The 18,154-nt window shown below is 36.0% G+C and overlaps 1 protein-coding gene across 1 annotated transcript in view; it reads left to right on the top strand.

The window, feature by feature from the left end:
* Positions 1-18,154, top strand: part of GABBR2 (gamma-aminobutyric acid type B receptor subunit 2) — a gene marked incomplete at both ends in the record, with an annotated part of 496,416 nt that overhangs the window by 234,904 nt on the left and 243,358 nt on the right. The window contains one exon of the mRNA XM_082753404.1: positions 16,073-16,174. Within this exon, the coding sequence (XP_082609530.1) occupies positions 16,073-16,174 (102 nt within the window). The remainder of the gene's footprint in view (positions 1-16,072; positions 16,175-18,154) is intronic.

Genomic DNA, 18,154 nt, shown 5'->3' on the forward strand with positions numbered 1-18,154 from the left:
ATTGAAGATGTTATACAATTGGATAGATATTTGACAATGTTGTATATGGCCATTTTCAGATATTCATAATGTCTGTGTCAGTTTGCATGCAGCTAACAGGGAAGATGGTTAAGTCATTATCTTATTAAGTAAGCTTATTTTAGACATTGTCAGGATAAATTTTTCTAAAACTTACAGTTTTCTTGGTATATGAGGAAAAGTGGTGATCCAGAAGAAGTAGTGGATGCTTTTGTTATAATTATTGTGCTGCTTAGGTGCAAGTGCTGGATGATTTAAAAAGAATCAGGTTTTTCCCTAAATCCAATCTACTATGCTTTGAAGTTTTTCTGAATCTTCAGTTGGGCTGGCAGTTAAGTTTAGAATAGAAACTACAGATATTAAAAAAAATACTAAGTGGAAATTATCCTTCAGATGAACTAAAAGCATGTAATAAATACTCTGGAATTTATCTAAAACTCAAAATATATATTTTTAAGGGGATTGTTCAATTCTGGTGAAATTAAATGCATAACCTTTAATGATAGCATTTGTATTTTCTCCTCCCTCTTTTCAGAGAGCTAAAACAAAGCATTGCATATGCCTATGAAGGTACAGAACATTTTTTTTTATGACAGATTGTTGTTAGTGCTTGTGGGGATACAGAAGGGTGAAGTCTGATTCCAGGTGATCTGTGAATTCCAAGCACAAACTGTAATGCTGAAATGGAAAGGACAGTGACAGTAGAAAGAATTAGCACACGTGGTCAAGGAGATGACTGCCAGTTCATAACAGACAGACTTAATTTTCACCATGCAAAGTTGCCAACGAGTTGCCCAAAGACTACAAATGAAACTTCCTGCTTCTTTAGAGCATAAAACACATCAAGTAATTCTCAGGCAGCCTAGAAGATTTTGTCTTCTGGCTTCCATACTGAATTAGGGATTTTATCTCAGATACTCCTGATAAACTACTTGTATTTTTGTATCATTTTCCCTTTAACTAATTCCTCGTTAAGCAAGGAAAGAAAACTTCTTCCCTTAAAGTCATGGATAAAAATGGCTTTACTTTCTTAAACCAGTTAGCTTGTATTAATGTGTCCGTGGAGGATTCTTCTGTAAGAAAAGAGACCATGAAGCCAATGAAATGAAAAGATGCCACCATGGTATTTCTAACTACATTGCTGTAAAAGAGACAAAACTTAGGACAATAACGCCTGTTCAGTATCCCATTCAAAGTAATGTAAATCAGTAAAATGATGTGCAGAATTTATTTGTAAAGGAGTTGATTATAAGATATGCCAAGAATTGCTGTGATTTAAAGAGCTTAAGGAAAAGTACTAGAAGGAAGAAATTTCAGAATGTAGAAGTCTGTCAGGGAAGAGAAAAAGCAAGCACAATTAATGAAAGCATTAAAGTGTTCAAAAAAGATGCATACAAGAGCCAGGGGAAAAATTCTTGTCTAGAAGGACTTTTCACAGGTAACTGGAGTCCAGCTTTAGCTGACAATTTAAATCTCAGTGGAGGAATTACGTGAACCAAACTGAGAAGCTCAAGTACAGTAAATTATCACCACCATATGGCATCCTTCTGAGGATTCTGAAGTAAATAAAGTGTGAAATAGCAGCCATACGCCATTGCAGGAAATGTTGTTGCAAGTTTTTCTTCGATATTCAAAAAACTGTTAATATAGCTTCAGTGGTCTCTTTAAAGTTGGAGGAGTAAGGGATAATCCCCAAACTATGAAACAACGTTTAATTATGTAGTAGTCCTATACAGAAAGATGAAAATGGTCTAGTAGAGCCACTACTTTGTCTTGCTTTACTTTACTTTAACTTGGATTGAAAAATTGATGTTGTTTAAAGTTAGCATAGTGTATATTAACTGGATTATTTTAAGTATTTTTTTCTGATGCAGATTTATAGTGACTTTCTCTCATTCCTTTAAGCAGCCTTGAACTTCAACTCTGACATTACACATGAGAGATGGGGAGAACTTTGGGCGCTTCCCTGAAAAACACAATTTGACTTTGTCTCAAGTGCATGACACCTTTTGAAAATACATTTTAGTAGTAAAGAGTTGATATTAGGTGCCTGGATGTCTTTTATTAGTCTTGAATTTCTCAGCTTTATTTTTAATTTTATCCTTTTTCCTCAGGCAATGGGTGGCATTACCATGCTAATTAAATGTTAGATGTCATTAATTTTGCACATGTAATCCTATTCCACTTCATGTGCCTTTCTGACATTTCCTAGGACTGCCTTTCCTTCTTTGGGTTTGGAAACAGAACAGTAACATCAAGACATTTCTTCAGGAAGCATTCAGTTATAGGTATGCTGAGGTGAGGTTTCCTAGCAGGAATGATTCCTTGCAGAATGATCACAGCCACTGCTCACCTTATCTGGTGGCAGCAGTTGAAGGTGGGTGCATAGCCCCCGTACAGCTCTTACATGGCTGCTGCTTCCTTCTGCTGGGATGGCTTTCACAGAAATCAGTGCTTCAGTCTTTTTAGGATTAATGTCTCATCCTCAAAGAGGTGAGCAATTCAGCAAACTCTGGATTTTGATTCACAGATGAGATGGAGGAAAAATTGTGTTGAAGATACACTGCTAATTTATATAAAACTTTTATTGATATTGTGTACGCTGATTGCCCAAAAAGAATGACAGCATGATATGAGTTGTGCTGGTTACTTTTACTTTGTCTAGATCATCTTGGTATCTGGATCTTTAGATCTTGTTTAGGGCAAATTTTATGTCGTAGCATGCTTTAAGTCTATATGAAGTGCACTGAGATTACTACTATTGTTTCCAGGACCTTTTTTTTTCCTTTTTTTTTTTTTTTTTTTTTTTTTTTCCTCCCAGCCTGCTTGGTCTGGCATAAAAAAACCCTCATATGACTATGCTGCCTTAAGAAACAGAAGAGTTTGGAGCTGTTGAAAGTGTTTGAAAATGTGTAGTCCTGTATGTTTCTACATTAGGAATAACTTTGGTTTGACTGTTAGCTTCCTGCATATTCTTATACTACAAAATAGCGATGCATAATCTATTTCTTGATTAAAAATTAAAAAAAAAAAAAAAGGAATTTGTGCATTATTTTACAATGTGGATATTTTCCACCTGAACGTACCAGTGAGTCATTGACATGTGCTATAGCCCTTATGAAACTACAATTCAGGCTGTGTTTCTGAAGTGGTTCTAAAAATGACCTTTTAATTGTTATCAATAGTACCTTGTACATCAATAGTATACCACAGGTGGCTTCCCACATTCTACTTGAATTATACCGCTACCACAGGATCTTCATCTTTGGCCAGTAGAGTCTTGACCTAGATATCAAAAGATTGTTAAGTTTCTATTTTCTCTGGAATTACGTATTTAGGCTTGGTCCTTTACGTATTTAATGGTCCTTTGGTAGTCTTGAGGAATGCATGCTATTTCCACACAATGTCTAATGGATTAGTCTGAATTTGGAAAAGCAGGATGAAAATACACATTTGGGATTTGCTTTATTAGGAAAAAAAGTGACTCAAGTGAAATGTCTATGTACTGTCTATGATTTAGAAGCTAGTGAAACTATTCTTTAGGTAATGTATGTACTTTTACAGACTTACTCTTAAGCACTAACAGTACACTTTTAGAGGACAGACTCAACATTCATAGGGAATTAAAGTGCCTTACCCTATTTAATCTAAAAGCAGCATTCCTTGTAAAGGTGATGCAGGTGACAGGACATTTCTATTGATATGTACAAAATATAATGTGTCTCTTCATGATAAATGAATTTCTCCCCTTTCTCAAATTCATTCTTAGTATTCTGTAGTTTAATACCAGCTGTTTGATAACTGTCAGAAGTTTGATAAGTATCACGACCTGGTTGGCAGCTCTAATTTCTTAACAAATCTGTGTCTTTAACCATCTTCAAGGAAGTATGGTAGTCTCAAGTGGCACTGTGTACTCCATCATGTGCATTGTTTGGTAGGGTCAATTTATCAAGAACCCACTTTTTTTTTTTTTTTTTTTTTTTTTTTTTTTTAAATGCAGTGTGTCTTCTCGATATTGTCTGTCCCACCATTGATGAAAATACTTCTTAGGGAATTTATTTTTCATACAATTAAAACTGGACTAACTGCATTACACAAAGGTTTTAATTGCTTACTGTAGAATTAAGCTTTTAATGCTGTGTCTTTTCAAAATTTTACATGAATGAATACTGCAGGAGTTTCTGTGGACATCCATGACACTACACTCAGGAGTCACAGGTCACTGCACTGAGTAATGAATTTCCCAAATAGAAAAAATACTAGTTGTATTTGTTTATTTGTACCTCTTTATAGTGTCAAATAACAATAAAATTGAACTTATCAAGTATTCTTACCAGAAATTTTACAGCACATTACACAAAGTAATGTAAAATATATAGATATGAATGTACTAAAAACAAAGTGCAGCTACAGATATAATAAAAATTATTTTTTGTTTTCTCTAACAATTACTATTTGGTATTTTAAAGATAGTATTTACAGAAGTATTTTCTGTATATGAAACCATGATAGGGTTTCTGGGGAAGATCTTTTTCCCACATTCCCCAGATTATTCAGCTAGCTTGGAAGATATTATTTGTATTAATTAGAATATAGAATAGTGTGAGGAGACCCAAAGGGAGGAATTTGGTCCCTATTTTGAAGATGGTCACTACTGAAAATTTGCTGTTTTTTTTTTTAACTTTCTGAATTGTGGACTTGAAAGTGAGTAGGAAAGATATTGTCTTGTAGCACTGATAGTGTCTCTGTTCCTTATGATTTCATTACTCCTTGGTTTCTTCTGTATAGATGAATGAGTGCAAACTCTTGATTATAATAATTATTAGCCAGATTCACATTCCTTCTTTGGAAGATCTGAGCTGCAGTTGATTTGCATGGTCTCACAAATAGAGAGGATCCAAAAAGAGATTGTGCTTCAGAAATATTTGTGAAATTAGTTTGTTTCTCTGCATTATAAAAAGGAATAGAGTGCAGGTATCTGTCACAGATAGTGGATGGTGAAAGGTTTTGACAGAATGATCATATCAGCAGTGTTTACAAGCCCAGAATGGGGACATTTAGATCTGTAAATTAGTTGCTCCCTCAGAACAACTGTGTCAGGATCCCAGTGACAAAAGAAAGTTAATCAGTATGTTATGCTTCTTCCTTTAAAGACTCCAGAAGGTTTGTAAATTATTTTTGATAGTTAAACATTAATATGAAACTTCAATAAATACCAGTGCAAGAAATGCCCCTCTACTTTCGTGTCATATATCTTCAGTTTGATTTCTTCTAACTTTAATTCCAAATGGATTAAAGTTTTAGTCTTAAGTAACACCCACTACAAAAACTCAATCTTATGAAAAGAGAAAAAAATGGCACTGTTTAACAGACAGGTGCAAGTGAGGAAAATTCTTTGTATGTAAATAATACACAATGGAAGAAAAGATGAAACTATTTTTTGAACCTCCTGATTGCTTTTCTTTGCTCAGTACCATCACTCTAGTCAGCATCTAATTTAGTTCTTGAATGTAGCAGAATTTTTCTGGCTCAGAAGAGCGAGAAGCAAAGTTTTTACTGTCTCCTACCTGGAAGGAACATGGGGTGGGAGTACCATTCATATGGTAAAACTGTCATGATTAGCATTATCATTTAGGGAAATGGTTTAGTGGGGACTGTTAGCATTAGGTCAGAGGTTGGACTCGATGATCTTGAGGTCTCTTCCAACCTAGAAAATTCTGTGATTCTGTGTGATTTGATTCAACATAGTCCTGTGAAGGTCTTACGTCCCCGAAGTAGCATCTGTATTCCCCTTTTCATCTGGGAGAAAATTATAGATAGACTTATGAAGTTTAAACAGATCTTTTTTACAAATTTGATCTAAACAAACCTGTATGGAGCACTATACTGCCAAGTGCAAAGTGAGTTACTGAAATTTTTTATCATGGTAACTCAGCCAAGTCTGCCGCTCCATTCCTAAAAAGCCTAAAGCCCAAATAACCTGGCGTATTGCGATGAGGACAAATACTCCCATAGTTCAGACAGAATATAGAATTAAATCTTAGTGTGATATTGTTGACCGTTCTACATTTAGGAAGACTGAGGAATGTGGTTTGCTATTTCAAAGGATTATTGAACTAGTAATAATTTCCTATTGTCTGTATTCTCACAGGTATGATTTCTATAATCCCCCTTTCATCAAAATGACATCCGTTTTTTGTGTTAGGTAAACATTTTTATTTTATTTTATTTTATTATTATTTTTTTTTAATTTTCCACCGAAGGTTCTACTCATAGTTTTCAGTTACTACAATGCTTATTCCTGGATACAGAGGTTTTCATAAATATTGACATAGTCCCCTGAGTCTGATGTAATTAAGCCATTAGCAGATGTGGTGGTTTCAGGCTGGTAGGTAGCTATACTACCACACAGCTCTCTATTTCCCCCTCTTCAAAATAATGGGGGTGAAAATATGATGAGAAAAACTAATGGGTTGAGATAAGGGCAAGGGAATCACTCACCCATTACTATCATGGACAAAACAGACTCAGCATAAGGGAGATCAGTATAATTTATTGCCTATTGGTAACAGACTAAAGCAGTAAGAAAACAAAAGCAAACCAAAAAACACCTTTCCTCCTTCTACCCTCTTCCACCTCCTCCGGAGCAGCACAGGAGGACCAGGGCACAGAGGCTGTGGCCAGTCCCTAACACTTCGTCTCGGCCACTCCTTCACAGTCACTCTGCCCCTGCTCCCCGTGGGGTCCCTCCCACGGGATGCCGTCCTTCCCGAACTGATCCCACATGGACTGCCGACAGGCAGCAGCTCCTCAAGCACTGCTCCCACACGGCTCCATCCCACGGGGTCCATCCATCCATCCCCCAGGAGCAAACTGCTCCAGCACGGGTCCCCCCGTTTGAATTATCCACCCCTAATGAGTTCTGTTTAGAGTTGTTTTAGTAAATGGGCTCTTTCTAAGTAGTCTGGAATGTGTGTACTTAAGAGCTACTAATAAATTCTATATATTGTCCACCTGTAGTGATGTAATTTGGTGTTGAGAGCCCCTAACTTTTAGTTCATTATTCACACATTTCCTGTGCCATGAGAAAGATACTACAGAAGTGTTTTTGAGAGTGATATAATAGTTTATGCTTCAAACAAAATACATGGTACTTTTTTAAACTATTATTTTTTTATTTATTTCATACGTTACATCTTATTCTGTCCATATTTCCTAATCTTGATCAAATTCACCAATGTAAATCAGATTTAGTATGCATTCTAAATATTTTTTTAAAGTAGTTCTTGTTATCAAAGCACATCCCCTAAAGCATGTGATTTTATTATTTTTTTTTTGTCAGAACACATATTGTATACTTTTCATTGTATGTTGTTAATTACTTGCCACAGATAATATTATAGAGTACCTTTATTTGTCTACCTCTGTATTACCTCCAAGATTTTAACACTCCTTCTTATGTGACTGCTTCCACCAACTTTCAGTAGTCCTATTACATTAATTTGCTTTAATAAACAAACATTTTTGATTTCTTGCTTAATTTCTTCTGGCATTGGTTTTCAATTTATTAAATAACCTATTCTTAGTATGGACACTACTTACTGTAGTGTCCATAGTACATGGCATGAAACTTATTTTTATATAATGTTACATGCTTCAGACCCTTTGCTTTTATTCTACTACCTGTAGCAATTAGGTCTGATAAACTTGTAGAAAAGTGTCCTATTCATCCAAACCACATGGCCTTCAGTGTTCTAGAAAATATATCACATTCAAGGAACCAGAAGTATATTTTGTGTATATTTGCTTCTTCGAGTCTGTTCATCAGTGTTCCTGAAATCTGCATGGAAACTGCTGTTGTAGCTGATCTACATCATCTTTGGGATCCTTTCTGGTTTTGCAATGCCTTATACATTTTTTTCCTAAAGGAATGCACCATGCCTTTTCCCTCACCCCTCTACTGCAGAGTTGTGCACTTTCTTAACAGCCAGTCTTTATTGAGGAGAGTTTGTTTAGCTGGACTCTTCAAAGCCCTGCTTAACTTATTGTGTAGATCCTTATAAATTTGTAGAGTAAGCAGAACATATGCTTTTTATAAATCTCTTTGTGTGGATCTGTTTCTTTTTCCTGGTTAAATTTTAATGTCACTGTAGTATGCTGGCATTTGGTAGCAAATGACCTCATGATGAGATAGATTGATTTTCTGTTTTTGTTACAGAGAAATCAACTTCTAACTGTATGCCAACTTTAAATAAATAAATAAATAAATATAATAGACATCCCTCTAAAACAACAACCCTAAATTCTGATTAATTCTTTTTACCCACAGCTATTAGGAATAGCATGAGAGTTCATGATTACTGTTAGTTTCTATGACCAAAAAGCATAAGAAAAAGGAAAATCTACTTTGTAGAATTTGGGGGAAAGTTAGAGCATTTTATCCTAACTTCATAAAAACTTATGCTTGAATAAGCATGAGCTATGAGGTAATCATTCACATAAGCTTTATGTGAAACCGCATTTACCAGAAAAAATGGAAGTCCAGTACATCTCTGTTTTTCTTTCTCCTTTACACACACACACACAAAAAAGTATTTTAAATTTATTTATTTATTTATTAGGAAGTGTGATTCTATTCTTAATACCTGAGATTATATTTTACTGTTTCCTTTTGGTTCATCCATGCTTTTGTTTGGTGTTGTCTTTTTGTTCAAAATAAGGTCCTACCTGCTCTTTTGCTTTTATAATCCCAAATGTTGTGTGTATCTATATAAGTATACCTCAGTTTTCTCCTATATTTAAGGCAAATGACAACTATTAGCATTTCTAAATCTCTCTTCTCCAGATACATTATTTCTTGTAAGTAAATTTCACTTAGTGCTCCTAAACCTCTAAATGTGAGGAATGAAAATAGGGATAATTATGCTTGCTTGTAACACATCGTATCTGGTGAGATGCTTCTATCTCTACTAACCCCAGAAACCATAATCTATCCATTGCAATTACTAACAATTTATGTTTGGTCTATGCAATGAGGAAGTGTCTTTTTTTTTATTTTAATTTATGTATTTATTTTATTCTCATATATTTATATATCTATACTGAAACTCTGACAATACATTATAAAGTACACAGTATAAATCTCAGCAGCAGGAAATCTTAGTAAAATATCTGACTGTAATCTCTCTCGTCTGACCAGTTCTTATTCATTAGGAGTCTCTTATGATCAACATCTGGTAGGATTAGACTGCCCTTAACAACAAGGATTTAGCTTGCAGTACTTACATGCAGCTTTAGTGAACCAAAATGTCATTGGAAATATCTGTTAAAAGCAAAGTAGTATGATTAATCTAAAAATTATAAAATGTATTTTGTAACCAGCAGAGTTAGGATTAAATGAACAAACTATACCTTTAAATATATCATCTGAAACAGAGGTTGAAATATTAAGTAGTGGAGGCTACTAAATCCAAACCACCATCCCTAGATTGACAATTCATCAGGAACATCTCCTTTCTTTACTATTTTCTGGGAAAAAGGAATAAAATAAAATGAAATACTGAGATAAAATGAATACTAGCAATTTACTCTTGGTGAGAAGATGCTTATGTGAACAGTCCCACTGAGGTTAGTAATATCTGTTCACCTAAAATAAAATCAATACTCTTGGCACTTTTGTATCATTGTGAAGTAGGGGGTCATCTGTACTTTGAGCAGATAGAATCATCTTATGGAGATCACACAGGAAGTCAACAACATGCCAACAATAGAAATTCAGTGTCAGGGACTTGAGAATACCAATAGTCCTCTCCACCAATAGCTCCCAAAGCCTGCCCTCCGCCCACAACCCCATTTCAGCTCGTCCCAGGACCATCAGTCCCTGCCCAAGTGATGCTGAAGTAGTGCTGGTCCCTATCTTCATCACAACTGTGAGTGGCATGGATGTAGTTGGTTTAGGCCCACGGACTTGACTTCCCTGCTTGTTCTCAGACCTGTCACGTCAGTGCCCTGCAGTCACCAAGTGTGCATGACAGTAGTTCCTCTCACTGGATCCGATCCTTTCCCTGACTCATGGATTGACTTGTAGCATTCTTTACCTTGGACCTTATCACTATGAACCTGGCTGATGGTCTAGACTCATGGTTGAAACTGGTAATATCCAGACCTGTCCTGATCCCCTCACTTGGGCAGTGAGGGATGGAGCCCTGTCAGGCAAGGGCCCTTGTCCAGTTAATGTGTAATAGCACTCACTTCCCTCTTCCGTAAGGACAGCCCATACAGTTTCCGAACATTCATTTCCTTTTGTTAAACACGTATTTCCTGATAAAGACCACATGAATGTTGTAGTTTGGTCTCATCTAGACTTTCTTTTTTTTTTTTTTTTTTTTTTTTTTTCAGCTCATTTAGTCATTGTGTCTATTCTCTCAGTTTGTTGAGATTAAAGAAATTCATTTATTTCTTTTCAATGTGAGTTCTTGGCTCCTCAAAATCCGTGTATTTCTTCCTTCACAGGTGCAGGGTCAGGGACTTTGTTGTTTGGCTCTCAAACATCACTGAATTTGATACAGCAGCTATGAGGTAGGCAAGTATTGCTACCACCCACATCACAGAAAGAGAAACAGACAGAATTGGTAGCAAACTTTAGAATCTTGTTTAGGTCATATGAGCTATATCACAGAGCAGCTCTGGTAGGATGAGGAATAAAAAACAATTCCCTTGTGTTCCATCCATTGCCTCAAGCACAAGGGCCATCCTTTTCTGACTGCAGCTGCATTCCTTACATATGACATAGAACCTTATTTATTTATTTTTTTTTTAGCTTGTTGCTAAGTAAGCATATTTGTCCTCTAGTAATTTTTGAAGATGACTATATATAGATCTATTAAATATGAAGTAAGGTGAAATCCCAATTTCATCCAGCTTTCTATGAAGAGCTGTGTAAAGCACTCTTTTTTTTTTTTTGTGAGTGAAGGACTAGAGTCCGTCAAGAGCCTTATTGATTATCGGGTCTGATAATCCTGGTTTGGGGAAAATGAAATATTAGTTTCTTTAAAATGTATAAAATTGTAAACAGACATATAGGTACAAGCTTCACTAAATTATTAACAATGGACTAAATCACATGGAATTATAATATCTCTGTTTTATAAATTGATGCAAAATTTACTTAGGAACTTCAGATGGCCACCAGATTTTAATGCAGTTTTATTACAGCTTTGTACATCCATTTCCTCCAGTTGAAGTTATCTCATACTACACAATAAGCAATAAGCAGAAGCGTATTTTTTGTTTGTCTGCTTGCTTGTTTTCAATTTTCTTCGCTCAGAGTGTTGGTGGAATGGAACAATTACTGCTGAGCTCTCAAACTGCATGTACTGCTGGTGGTACACATTCCAGTACCTGCTTAAGCAAAGTGTGCAGCATTTTCTATTCCGAGTTTCACAAATTCAGTCCAAAATTGCAACATTTTCTACAAGAATTGGCTGCTGTAGAAACTGGAGGCCAGTTTTTCCAAATTCTAATGTCAGACCCAAATCCAAATCAGAAGAATCCAAAGTTAAATTGTTTCAAAGAAGTGAAGGACTTCTGTAAGAAGGCAGAGAAACACAAGTCTCAATACTGTGTCAACAGATACTTAGAATATTTAGAAAGAAAAGAACCTGAGCAGGGTGCCAAAATTATGCAAATAGAAAGCAAAGACTGAAAAATGTAGTGAAAACACCCTGAGACCAAGGCATAAGATAAGATTTGTTAGATGAGTTGTGTGACAAATTGGGGAAAAAAACTTACTTGATTTGATTGGAGAAAAAAAAAAAAAAGGTGATGCTGTAAATTCTGATAAAATTTCTAATATCTAGTTGTTATAATAGAAATAGAAACACCTTTCTTTTGGCAAAATCTCCACAACAGATGCATCTGCAAAACAGCCAAAATCTGATTGTGGCAGTGAAGAGAAGAAAGGTTTTCAACTTCTCTGGCACCAAATGTAATAAAATGTGACTTTGGGGAGATTAAGAAATAGTTCAATGGAAAGTCCAAGTTCTTTGAAAGCTTCAGAGTACTGGGCTTCTAGAAGGTGGGGTGGGATGAATAGATATTTCTCAGTGGCTGAATTTAAATGTGTTGTTCAAAAAAAAGATTCATTATGGTTCCTAAGCCTATTTCTTAAGAAAAAGGAACACCTCAAATGTAAAGTTCATGAACAAGTTCTAAGCATAGCAAGGCAGTAGCTATGAATAATTCTTCTAATCAGGTGCAGTCCACTGAGTCTTATCTGTAAATGCTAGTCTATTTTAATAGTTTTTAATTTTTATAATTTTCCCATGGTCTGATTTGACAAGAAGATAGTTGGCGTGAATCAGCTGTTCTCCGCTCAGATCAACTGAGTAATGTTGATCTAGTCTTCCTGAGATTGCAAAAACAACTAAAAACTGTTCCAGGAAAAGAAAAACTGAAGAAAATATCAGAAAAGCAAGCCTGGGGAAAAAAAAAAATAAAAAAAATCTTGTTTTATAGAAGAAGGTAGGACACTATGGGCTAGAAACATATGACAACTTGTATGACTTTGGAAAGTACAGTTCTGTTAGCTAAGAGAAAATTTGCTTTTTCTAAGCATCATATGATAGTTTTAGTGAACTTCAATACTAAGGAGATGGATTTTGAACATTAGCTAAACTATGATCAAGAGAGGTCTATTTTCTTTTGATATTACCAACTGTCTATTTCAGAAAGGCAATTTTACATTGTATCAAGAAAGACTGGTATCATAAGGAGCAGCTAATGGGATTGCTGGAGCTAAAATATCAGTCCTCCATTTCACTAGTATACTTGGAGAAAACAACTATTTACTGTTTTGTTGGCTTTTTTGTTTTTCTTTTTTGGTCAGTGAATATACCTTCATAGAATGTCTATGAATGTCATACAACTAACTATAACATCACAAAAGAATGAAGAATTGTCGTGGTTTAACCCGGCTGGCAGCTAAACACCACGCAGCCGTTCGCTCACCCTCCCCCCTCCCTCTCTGGGACGGGGGAGAGAAATGGAAAGTGAAGCCCGTGAGTTGAGATAAAGACAGTTTAATAAGACAGGAAAATAATAATAATAATAATAATAATGATGATACAATGGTGATAATACGAAAGTAATAATAGTATGTACAAACAAGTGATGCACAATGCAATTGCTCACCACCCGCTGACCGATGCCCAGCCTAACCCCGAGCAGTCCGGCCCCCTCCCCCCGGCTAGCCACCCCTATATATTGTTTAGCATGACGTCAGATGGTATGGAATACCCCTTTGGCTAGTTTGGGTCACCTGTCCTGGGTCTGTCCCCTCCCAGCTCTTACTGCACCCCCCAGCCTGCCCGTTGGCAGGACAGAGCAAAGGCTGAGATGTCCTTGGCTTAGTATAAGCACTGCTCTGCAACAATTAAAGCATCGGGGTGTTATCAGCACTCTTCTCATTCTAAGCCAAAACACAGCATTCCACCAGCTACTAGGAAGAAAATTAATTCTGTGCTAACTGAAACCAGGACAAGAATATAACCCAAATCTTGGTGGGCACATTCTGATTGTTACTTCTCTAAAACTGGTTAATTTTTAATAAAATAATTGTCCATGTGTCCACTTGTTTTATGCCTTGTAAAAAGCCTTATAATAAAGTAACAATATGGCTCAGTAATTTGAGAGTATGGCTAAAAGTGTTAGGGTGAAGCAGAGGCCTTAAAAGAAGTAATAAAGACAATCAGTGTCATCATAATGACCTTTAGAAGTACTTCATTGGTCAACCAAGAAACATGCAGAACCAGCTTAAAGAGAAATTCGCAAAAAGGACTGTTCTGGTTTAAGCCCAGTAGATAGCTCAGCACCACACAACCTCTCACTCACTCTCTCTACATGGGATGAGGGAGAGAATCAGAAATGTAAAAGTGCAAGAAATCATGGGTTGAGATAAAGACAATTTACGAGTTAAAGCAAAAACTGTGCATGCAAAACAAAGAATTCACTACTTCCCATCATCAGGCAGGTGGTCAGCCACTTCCAGGAAAGCAGGGCTCAACACATGTAACAGTTTCTTTCAAAGACAAACACCATCACTCCGAACATCCTTCCCTTCCTCCTCCTTTCCCACAGCTTTTATTGCTGAGCATGTTGCCAAGTGATATGGAATATCCCTTTGGTCAGCCTGAGCCAGCTGTCTCTTTGTCTCCCCTCCTGGCTCCTGGTGCTCCCCCAGCCTCCTCTCTGGCAGGACAGCACAAGAAGCTGAATGTCCTTGGATCTGCTCTGCCACACCAAAACCATCAGTGTGTTATCCACACTATTTTCATCAAAAATCCCAAACACAGCATCATACAAGCCTCTACAAAGAAATTATTCCAGCCAAAACCAAAGTACAAAAATGTCCTTATTTTTTACCCCCAAAACATGTCTTTATCTAACAGTTAAACAGCATACCAAAAATAGTTGCATAGTATTTTGTCAATAACATACAAACATGAAATACACCCAACAGAACCACTTACATGTGTAGACTGGGAGACACTCACAAACATGCATTAAAGAAAGGCAGAAGGATTTTGAAGTGATGAGTTTGTCTGTAAAGCTGCCAGTTAAACTGAGATGTCTCACCTGTGACATTTCATGTCCCATTGCACCCTCTAGCTTTTACTGCATTCTTAGGCATGAGCGTGATAGGCTTTCAGCAGAGGGAATATATCAATACCTAGGTCTTTGGATGGCTAAATTGTCTTCTCATAAAATAAACTTTACAGTTATCTAAATTTGAATGGAGGAGTTTCTACTGGTGAAGGACAGATAACACTTCCTGTTCTTTTCTTGGCCATGCCACTGTATAGCAAATATTTTCTAATTGTTTAGAATGGACTGTGACTGTCTTTCAAAGGACATTAAGGAAAAGGACAGTTAGAAGGGAGATTTAAAATCTGTAATTCTACTGACTCATGGAGAGGGTCATTGGAAAGTATCTGCATATGATTTACGTACTTCTAAATTTTCCAACACAATGTCACATACGCATTGTATTTCCTGTGTTTGTATGCAATGTCTGTTTTTATTTCTTTTACACTATGATTTGTTTCTCCTGTTTCTGATATTGTTACAAACAAAAAAGGTAATCAGTGAAATGAGTGTGATCATAATTTTATTAAATTAAAATCAGAGTGCCTCTCTCTTTGCTTCAATCTGTAACCATGTTATCTCCATCTAAAATTATTTTTGCTCATGTATTAGAAACAGTAACACGAAGCTCTGGTTTTGCAATCATATGACTGGACGAAAAACAGCAGTGATTAAGACAGAAAACCTTGAAGTGGTTGTATGGAAAACAGGAAACAAACAAACAACAAGAGCAAACACCCTACAACTGTCCACCAGATTGTTTTGTATGTTATTTGGCATATTTGTGCTCTTAGGCAGCTCAATTATCTTGCCACCATAAAATCAGATGAGAAAATCTGTACATAACATGGTTACTTGTGTCACCTTTTAGCAAACCGTGCTTAAACACTTGATGCCCCACGAAAAGATGCATGCCATAGGAAAGGGGGAGGCACAGAGCAGTTCATTAAGCTTTATCAACCCTAAGTGACATAAGCTAAGCTCTGCTGATTCATGCTAGGGCCAGCTGATAGTGATTTCAAGTCAGTCCTTGGAATTCACAATCTTAGAGAATTTTCTGACAAGTCTTTCACCTTTATATGGTCTCAAACATTGCTTTGGCTATAAGAAGGCTTTTGGTCTTAGAAGCACTGGAAATTCACAAGAATTGTCCGGTCCCGTGTTTCAAAATGGGAGTCCACTATGAAATTTTCATCACATATAATATAAACTCTTGACATGGTAGATCGGTTGATAGTAGATTATGGTAGTAAAAGAATTTGCCTTGATCAATTTTTAGATGAAATAGAAAAAAATGTGTGTGCATATTACCACCATTGAGACTATTGCTTGTCATTGCAGGGATAAATATGGTCCATTTTCTTCTGCCTCACTGAGTTCACTAGTTTGCCTTTTTCTCAACTTCTGACAGGTGAGGAATGATCTGACTGGCGTCCTGTATGGTGAAGATATTGAAATTTCAGATACTGAGAGTTTCTCCAATGATCCTTGCACAAGTGTAAAGAAGCTTAAGGTATGTGATACTGTTTGTGGAATAAAGAGAAGGTGGTGACTATGTTGTGATATTTGACTTTTTTGTCATCTGTAGAAGGCTAATAAAATTTGCCTAAGAGTGACTACAGCAGAAGTGGCTACAGCATGTCACTGCATAATAAGGTTAACAAATGACATTTTGAGGGCCTAGTCCTGCCCTCAAATGTCAATGAATGTCATCATAGAATCAAAGAATGGTTTGGGTTCAAGGGACCTTAAAGATCACCTAGTTCCAACCCCTCTGATATGGGCAGGGTCACCTCCCACCAGACCAGGTTGCTCAAAGCCCCATCCAACCTGGCCACTTCAAGAGATGGGACATCCACAGCTTCTCTGGGCAACTTGGCCTTGCCACCCCAAGAGTGAAGAATTTATTCCTTGTATCTAATCTAAACTTACCCTCTTTTATTTTAAAGCCATTATTCTATTCTATTCCATTATTCTTATCCTATTACTATAATCCCTGATAAAAAGTCTCTTCCCAGTTTTCCTGTAGGCCCTCATATGCCCATGCATATCAAAGTTTTTATAGTTACTGATAAGGATGTAAAGCAAAGCAAGTTGTTGCTGGTTTAATATTCATGCCTAAAGCATCAGTCTTAGTCATATATGTGAAAAAACTCTTAAGTTTTGGACTCAGAGCCCTTTTAAGGTAGATTATCATGTACTGAAACACTGAGCATCTTTCCATTAGCTTCATAGCATTCTAGATTGAATTATTTGCTTATAGTGATTTGCGTTATTTCATATGAATGGTAGAGAAAAAAAAAAAAGAGAGAGAAATTTGACAGAATAATTTAGCATCTCTCTCTTATAATGATTTTTTAGGTTCTTGGCATCTGGTAAAATTAAAACTATATTTTAGCAATACTATGAAGTGCAACCAACGATAAACTAGATATAGGAGTTATGAATCTTAGATTGCATATGAACATGAAAAAATGATTGAGCAGCAAGAGGAAGCTTTTTTAAATGGTGCTGATGGCATCAAATACATAAAATACATAATCAAAATCCTGCAAATGCTTAAATATGTGTAAAACCGGAAAAAAATAATAATAGACTGAACACTATTGAAATACTGAAATTTATACAAGGACGTCAACCTATATAAGTTTAGGACACTACAGAATCTACCTGGAAAAGGTCTGAAGCATGGCAAACTAACTGTGCGTTATTCCTACATACTACAGATGCAAACTTGAATGCTTAAAGTATAAGATCATGTTTATATAGAACCATATATGTGTGTCCACTTTAAGCCAGTTTGTATTTCCCATCTGTGGTTGAAAAGACTCCAGTATGTGTTATTGGTGAACTCCACATTTTTGGCCAGGTGTTTAACCCATGGTATCAGAAAACTAAGAACTTTGAAGCCAGACTTTTAAACCAATATGTTAGAACAAGAACAGATGCATATAAGCAAGTGTGTTTAGGCAGGAGGTTAGAAAAAGCAGTGAGATTCCAGCCTTCCCATATGTCAACAACATATTGTTTGTTTTATAGGAAAGACCAGACGAGTCTATCAAACAATATTTTAAAGTTATCTCTTGATTTCCTCTGCAAAATGAATTACTAAAGCAATAAATAAGCATATATCTAGACAATCACTTATTCTTCATAGAAATATATGGTCACTTGTTAGGTACGTAACTTAGCTATTCAATTCTGAAAATGTTCATTCTTGTCAAGGAGATGTAAACATAAGATCGGTGAACTGGTGGCTGTTTACTGTAATTGTGATGAAAATAGACATAAAATACCTTTTATTTTAGTAAACACAATTTAAATTAATTAAATGAATTTCAGTACAATATAGAATTGTGCAATGCAAAATAGAAATATCTATTATGATATGCAGAAATATATGTTCTATATTTTCCCTGGAAATACCGTAAGTTTTAGTACATATTGACACCAGCCTCTTTGAATCACAATTGGAACGTAAATTTAGGCTTAA

Source organism: Aythya marila, assembly GCF_965140915.1.
Source record: "Aythya marila genome assembly, chromosome: 2".
Classification (NCBI taxonomy): domain Eukaryota; kingdom Metazoa; phylum Chordata; class Aves; order Anseriformes; family Anatidae; genus Aythya; species Aythya marila.